At 49.7% G+C, this 7384-nt stretch overlaps 1 protein-coding gene across 1 annotated transcript; it reads left to right on the top strand.

Annotated features, from left to right (window-relative positions):
- Positions 1-2237: 2237 nt before the first annotated feature.
- On the top strand, positions 2238-2954 carry ARL11 (ARF like GTPase 11). Its single transcript, XM_080926009.1, has one exon. The coding sequence runs from the start codon at positions 2325-2327 to the stop codon at positions 2853-2855; it is 531 nt and encodes a 176-aa protein (XP_080782135.1). The 5' UTR covers positions 2238-2324; the 3' UTR covers positions 2856-2954.
- The last annotated feature ends 4430 nt before the right edge of the window (positions 2955-7384 follow it).

Raw genomic sequence — 7384 nt, 5'->3', positions numbered from 1 at the left:
ATGGTCACTTCCCCATAGCTGAGTAGATGGGGCATCCTCCCCTCACCCTTCCCAGCCTACTTCTCTAACTCACCCCACAGGACCCCAAGGCCACATGCAATTAGGGAAGAATTGCATACAGCTGGTTGTATGCAAATGTATGTATGCGGCCGGGCCCTCCCTGCCCCCATCCTCCTATGAAGAAAAGCAAACAACCAACAGGCCCAAGTGCATGAGCTTTTGACCAATGCTCAACATAACTCCTGTTCTACACAGGAATATGCGCCCAAATGATCTAGAAATAAAATCCATGTAAGGACTCAATAAAAGACAAGTAACTTGAGAAAATGGTAGAGGCGTCTACACATCAAGTGCTCAGGCACACGGAACCTACATGCACACAGACGACGGTACCTGATAATGGCAGACCAGAGAGAGGTGGCGCCCAGTGAAAGGCGAAGTCGGCATCATCCTCACGCCCTCTCCAGAGGCTAAGGCTGCTCTTCAGTAGTTCCACTTCTGACTAGATTAGGACACTCCACAATTTAACACATATAAGCCTCTGCTTAACTAGCCAGAGGGACTCGCTGAGGTCTAACGCCATTTACTTGGGAAAGCAGAACAGCGCAATGTGAATCCACGCGGCCGAGGAGACTGTTTATTCAAGGAAGGTTGGGGCAGGAGGAAGGTTTCGAAGGGAAAATGAGGAGCAATGAACTGGAGAGATGGCTAGGTGATCAAGGTGCGTGTCCTACAACAGAAGGAGGACAGCACCCAGTGAAAGCTGGGCACTGTGTCATCACCTGTAATCTCAGTGCTGGGGGGCTGACCTATGACCTCCACATGCATTCACGTGTCCATGCACCACACGCACACACATGCATGTGCACATACAATAGGAGGGTTACATAACTGTATGAAACCATCTTAGGCTGCAAAGGAAAATAACAAGGGTCAGGCTATTCCAAAATTTAACAGTTGTGGATAGACATCAGAACCAGTGTGCGAGTGCACGAACGTGGGGGGGGGGGCGTGTAGTCTCTGTGTGTAATTTTATGGAATCATTTATGAATACTTACCAGTCATGCATGTATGACTGCTCTTTTATGTATTTTTAATTATTTATTAATTCATTATTTCCTCCTCCTTTTTTGTTTGGCTTCCATTTTGATTCTGATAAGCTTCACAGTGTCTGCAAATCAAAGAACCTCCAGGCACCAGAAAACCACTGCTGCATAGCCTGTGTCTCAGGATTCCCAGGGAGACCATGGGAGTCAAGGAAAGCAAAAGAACACAGCTGAGGCTGGCACAACTCTGCACCCGTCAAGTCCCCTCAGACCTCGGGGCTCAGCTGCCGTATGTGAGACTTGGTGCTGGAGGACTCCACTAACAACAGGAGAGCTGAGATGTCTTGAGATACACCCCCAAGAGAGAAGGATGTCTGCCCTAACCACTGGAGAGAGGAAGCGAGAACAGGACAGATTACAACAGCCACTATACTTCCTCCACGCCCCACACTTGGGACATGGCGGCCAGCAGAAAGAAGCTTGGTTGTAGAGATGTGCTCTAGAGGAGGGATGCCTGCCACAGTCCAGACACACCACACAGGTAACTAACTCTTGCTCTCTTTCCGGTGGCTCGAGTGAGTGAGGCTCCTTACTTCCCTTCAGTGGAACTTCATGCACCCTCTCAAGAATGTGTTCCTCCTCCGGCCTCCCCCACTTTCTCCTAAGCTGCAGATGGTTCTTAGGCCTTAATGGCTAGACTTCTTTAAAACACACATGCACATGCGTGCACACACTCGTACATTTTTTTTTAATATGGTGTGGAAAACTTCTCAGCTCTGACTCAAATTTGCCTGAATCAACAGTGGTTGTCAGTGGATATTGGAAAGACCAATGTTCAGGTCCTGGGAGGGGTTCCAAGAACTTAACACACACTGACCTGGCTTCTTCGCTGTCTGGATGCAGTGAGCTGCTACTACTTCTGAGCTTAGGCTCCAGGAAGGAAAGAGGGGGTCAAAGGCCACAGTCTGTGCAGAATTGAACAGGGTGGACTAAGCTGTGTTTGCCTCTGCTTTCACTACTTAGTAAGGACCCCGGAGTTCCGCATCGCATCTCCAGGCGGCCCTTCACCAGCTCCAGAGGTCAGTCAGCTGCTGGTGACTCACTTCCTCACTTCCTGGACCTTCCAATGGTCCCGCCTGGGTCTGAAACTCTTCCCTAAAATGACTGTTTTGTTCTAGGGTAGGAGCTCAGTGCGTGCTTGGGTTTGCATTTCTTCAGAAAAGAAGAGCTGATGTGCATCCCCCAGTCTTTCTGCAGAAAGATTTGTCAGGGGCCATCATGGGCTCTGTGAGTTCCAGAGGTCACAAGGCAGAGGCCCAGGTGGTGATGATAGGCCTCGACTCGGCTGGCAAGACCACAATCCTGTACAAACTGAAGGAAAACCAGCTGGTAGATACGCTGCCCACTGTTGGTTTTAATGTAGAGCCTCTTGAGGCTCCTGGACACGTGTCACTGACTCTCTGGGACATTGGAGGACAGACCCAGCTCAGGGCTACCTGGAAGGACTACCTGGAAGGCACTGATATCCTTGTGTACGTTTTGGATAGCACGGATGAAGCCCGCTTGCCTGAGGCAGTGGCTGAGCTCAAGGAAGTCCTGGAAGACCCCAACATGGCCGGTGTCCCTTTCTTGGTACTGGCCAATAAGCAGGAGGCTCCTGATGCTCTACCGTTGCTGGAAATCAGAAACAGGCTGGGCCTGGAAAGGTTCCAAGACCATTGCTGGGAGCTGCGACCTTGTAGTGCTCTCACGGGCCAGGGGCTGCAGGAAGCCCTGCAGAGTCTGCTGCATTTGCTGAAATCCTGCTGAAATGCAGGGACCTCTGACTCCAGGCTGGAGCAGGCCAGGGATCAGGGTCAGCCGGACACCCTGAGCAGGCAAAACAGGCTACCCTTGCTTCTAAGAACAGGAGGGGCCAGCTGACCCCTTGAAAAAGTAAAGCTCAGTCTGCCACGTGAGAAACCACATTTCTCTGGGACGGACTATTTTCTTCACAGGACTTGTCAGTGGCAGTTATGTTGAAAATCAACTGTTCTCCAAGTAGCAATAGTCAGAAGGAATATAAAAAGTCTCAGAATACCCCGTGTATCAGCTCAGTGCCAAGTGTCAACATAACAAAGCTGGTGACATAATTATCGGTGACCAAGTTCACAAATGAAAAGAGGTCTCAAAACTGCATCTGAGTGTCCCTGGGCCTGTCACTGTCATCAGGAGTGACTCTTCCTGCTGGTCTCTGGCAGGGGCCATTGTAACTTCAGTACATTTAGCAGGAGGGGCAGGTCTGCTCCCATAAATCTGCAGAAGGCAGGAGTCCACGGGGCCCTCGATCCTCCCAGAATTCCCCCTCATCTCCAACTCTGACTAACTCTTCTCTGCCCTAAATCCTCTGTCGTAAACAATAAAGTAAAATAAAGTTCCACTTACTCTCCTCTTCTCCTTTTGTGCACAGGTCTGTCCTTAAAGATTAGGAATAGGGGCTGGAAGATGGCTTAGCAGGTAACAGCACTTACTGCTGAGTCCAGTGACCTGGGTTTGATCGCAGAGAGAACTGACTTCTACAAACTGTCCTCTGTGCTGTCATGTGTGTGTGTGTGTGTGTGTATGTGTGAGTATGTGTGTGAGTGTGTGTATGTGAGTGACTGTGTGTATGTGAGTGAGTGTGTGTGAGTATGTGTGAGTGTGTGTGTGAGTGTATGTGTGTGAGTGAGTGAGTGTGTGTGTGAGGGTGTGTGTGTGTGATATGTGTGTGTACCTATGCATGTGTACAATGACATTCATGCAATGCCTTCCACCCCCAAATGAATAAATATTTTAAAAGTGTTTTCAATCGGATCAAGCTTGGGATATAGCTCAGTGCCTTGAATGCATGCACAAAGTTTTGGGTTCAACCTCTAGCACTGGATTGGGGGTGCAGGAAATGTAAAGATCAGCAGTGCCTGCCTGTAATCCCAGTGTTTTAGGGTCAGAGATATGAGGGGGACCAGGAACTGATGTCCAGCAGGAGCTGCAAGGTAAAACAGCAGCAATAATGAAGTAGATCAGACGCGTCAGCTTGCATGGAAGGGACGTAGAGAGTAAGAGCACTGAATGTGTGGGAACCAAAGGCAAACACCTGCTGTTGTGGCTGCACCGAACGAGAGAGAAAGAGAGGGGGTGACCAATCAATAGATAGACAGACAGACAGACAGAGACAGAAGAAAGAGGGAGAGAGGCTGGAGAGATGGCTCAACGGTTAAGGGCTCTGGCTCATCTTCCAGAGGACCTGGGTTCAATTCCCAGCACCCACATGGCAGCTGTCAACTGTCTATAACTCCAGTTCCCTCACGCAGACATACATGCAGGCAAAGCACCAATGCACGTAAAATAAATAAATAATTTTTGAAAGAGGAAAGCAAAGAACTGGTGAAGGAAACAAAGAAACAAAATCTAACCAGCAAACCACTGTTCCCTGGGGACCAGGACTTACGACTGAGATGTGATCTGGTGATCCTGGTGACAGCAACGGTTCCCTTGCACTGAGACACAGGGACAGGAGAGACAGACAGGGTGTTGCTGTGATGTGTATTGTGAAGACACATTTGGGCTCCATATTGAGAAAGGGAGATCTGCATGTGCATGTTATTAGAAGCTTGGTGTCTACATGTTAGAAATGGTTTCTTGTTCTGAGTTAAACCTCCCCACATCAACCCTTGCTCCGCCCCTACCCCGCCCCTACCCCGCCCCCACCCCGCCCCCACCCCGCCCCTACCCCGCCCCTACCCCGCCCCCACCCAGATGCTCCTGGAGGAGTATGAGTTAGATTCTGGCAGAAAATAACTAGACTCAGCATTAAGAAGTGTGGACCCAGACATCTACAGCATGAGGGAAGAGATCAAGGGATGGTCTCAGACAGGAAAGGCAAGACATACCTCTAGAGTGACTGGTGGCCTTTGTCTACACTAACCCCTCACACACACACACACACACACACACACACACTAGAGTCTGTTGGTAGAGAGGATATGAAAGGCAGTTTTTAGGGTGTCAAACAGCTTTCTTGTCTCTCTGGGAAAAGAAGTACTCATTGGCCTTCGTGGTGAGAGAGCCGTGAAGCTCCACGTCCGGCTTGCACAATGTGTCTCAGGTCACTTTTCTACAGAAGAGGATCAGCGAGTGTGAACGAATTCTCAACGGCACGTGCAACATCCAAAAGAATCCCAAAAGCTTCCGTCAGTCCTACCGTCCTCCTCCCCCAGAACACTTCTGACATCTTGAGCTTCTCCATGACAGAGCTTACATGCAGCACTCAGGCAACGTGACAGCCACATGCCCCACCCTGCTAACAGCCTACAGCCCTGGGGTGGTACCACTGAAACCCTAGAACAACTACCACCAAAAGCACAAACAAATGCATGTGGGTTTTCTACACTCTCAGAATTTACCAAGTTCATAACTGCATCTGTTTCCTTGGCTGTAGTTTGCCAAGTAGTCCTGATTGCCCTTAACAGCTCACACACACACACACACACACACACACTCACACACTCACTCACTCACACACACACACAGCACCATGACCAAAGGGTTAAAGATGCCTTCAAGTTCAGAGAGGCCTTCCTGAGTGCAGAGGCGGAGAGCTAAGAAGGCCAAGAGTCCCTGTAGGCTGTCAGGTAAGACATTAAGGACCCTTAGTGAAGGTTAAAGGGAGGCGGGACTTTCAGGTAGACTTGTTGGAGTGAGACAAAGGTCCTGAGAAACATGCTGTCCTCTGTCAGTCCCCTGCTCTGTAGCATTCAGGTGGGTGCCTTTCACCCCCGGGCCTGGTTTTTAAACAGAGTTTTAATCTCTCCATGGGCTCCTAAGGTCTCAGTCTTCCCTTTGTCTGTCTGAGACAGTCTCACTGTATAACCCTGAGTAGCACGGGGTCACTATGTAGATCAGGTTGGCTTTGAACTCACAATGATGTGCCTGCCTCTGCCTCAAGAGGGCTGAGATTAAAGGCACCACAACCCACACCGTCTCAACTCACTGAGTGCATCGCTGGTGTTTGTCTCAGCATCTGCACTACAGCCTACAGCTGCTTGTGTGTGGAGTCACTTAGAGCAGGGAACAAGGTCCAGGGTTCAATCCCTAAACTGTCCTTTAAAAAGTGGGGGAGGGGTTGGAGAGATGGCTCAGTGGTTAGAACACTGACTGCTCTTGCAAGAGGTCCTGAGTTCAAATCCCAGCAACCACATGGTGGCTCACAACCATCTGTAATGGGATCCGATGCCCTCTTCTGGTGTGTCTGAAGACAGCTACAGTGTACCCACATACACTGAAGAAAGAAAGAAAGAAAGAAAGAAAGAAAGAAAGAAAGAAAGGAAGGAAGGAAGGAAGGAAGGAAGGAAGGAAGGAAGGAAGGAAGGAAGGAATGGAGAGAGAGAAAAGCACAAGGCCACAGAGTGTCCTGGGGAACAAGGAAGGTTTTGAAGGACTCAGGAAGACTGAGCATGCTCCGTTAGATCAGCGAGGATGCAGTGAACGAACGCTTAATTCCATGAGTGCCCCTGAGCTCAGCCGAGAAAAGTACGCACCGGTCAGTGCAGGCTGACCAGGCTTTAGTGGGTGGAGAGTATTCCTGGTTGTCTTGATTTTCACTACTCTAACATATTCACCCCAGACTGTGGGGTTTAGAATTCAGCCTGAGGGCTGGCCAGGCGGTAGTCACGGCCTTGAAGACCCAGGTTTGCGGCTGTGCACTCCCGTGAGCAGCTCACACTCACCTGTAACTCCAGCTCCAAGGGGCTGAAGCTCTCTTCTGACCTCCACGGGCACCAGGCACACGTGATCCACACACTCACATGCAGACACTCATATACATAAAATAAAAATAAACATGTCTTTAAAAAAGACTTTTAAATTCTGCCCCGTATCTCAAGCTAACAAACTGCCCTGTCTCCCAGTCTGGACATTTCTGTGGCCTGTTCCAGGCGTGAAATGTAAACCCAACAAACCAGCTCTCAATGAAGCACTTTGATTGTCCAAATAAGAGGAGGCTTTGTGGTTAGAAATGGCTTCTTGCTTTGCAGTTTTTACCGGTCCTTTCTTGGGATTCCAATGACACTGGCGCCAGGTGCTGTGTTGCTGAGGTAACCGAGGGCAGGTGTGAGGGACATAAATACTAAGCAGCAATGTTTGTGGCCTAGGAAAATTCTTCAATGAGAATCACCACCCAAAGGAAGCTACAACCCACCTTCCACTCACATCGGTGCTGCCTGGGCTTGGAGTCCCTTAGGACTGACCAGGATCACCTCCACTCCCACCCGCTAGATACCCCAGGCAGATTGCTTAACCCACCTCACAGGACATAGCCCCGG

The sequence above is a fragment of the Micromys minutus genome (assembly GCF_963924665.1).
Source record: "Micromys minutus genome assembly, chromosome: 12".
Classification (NCBI taxonomy): Eukaryota; Metazoa; Chordata; class Mammalia; order Rodentia; family Muridae; genus Micromys; species Micromys minutus.
The sequence above is the reverse complement of the archived record's forward strand: the minus strand, read 5'-3'. Positions and strand labels throughout refer to the sequence as shown.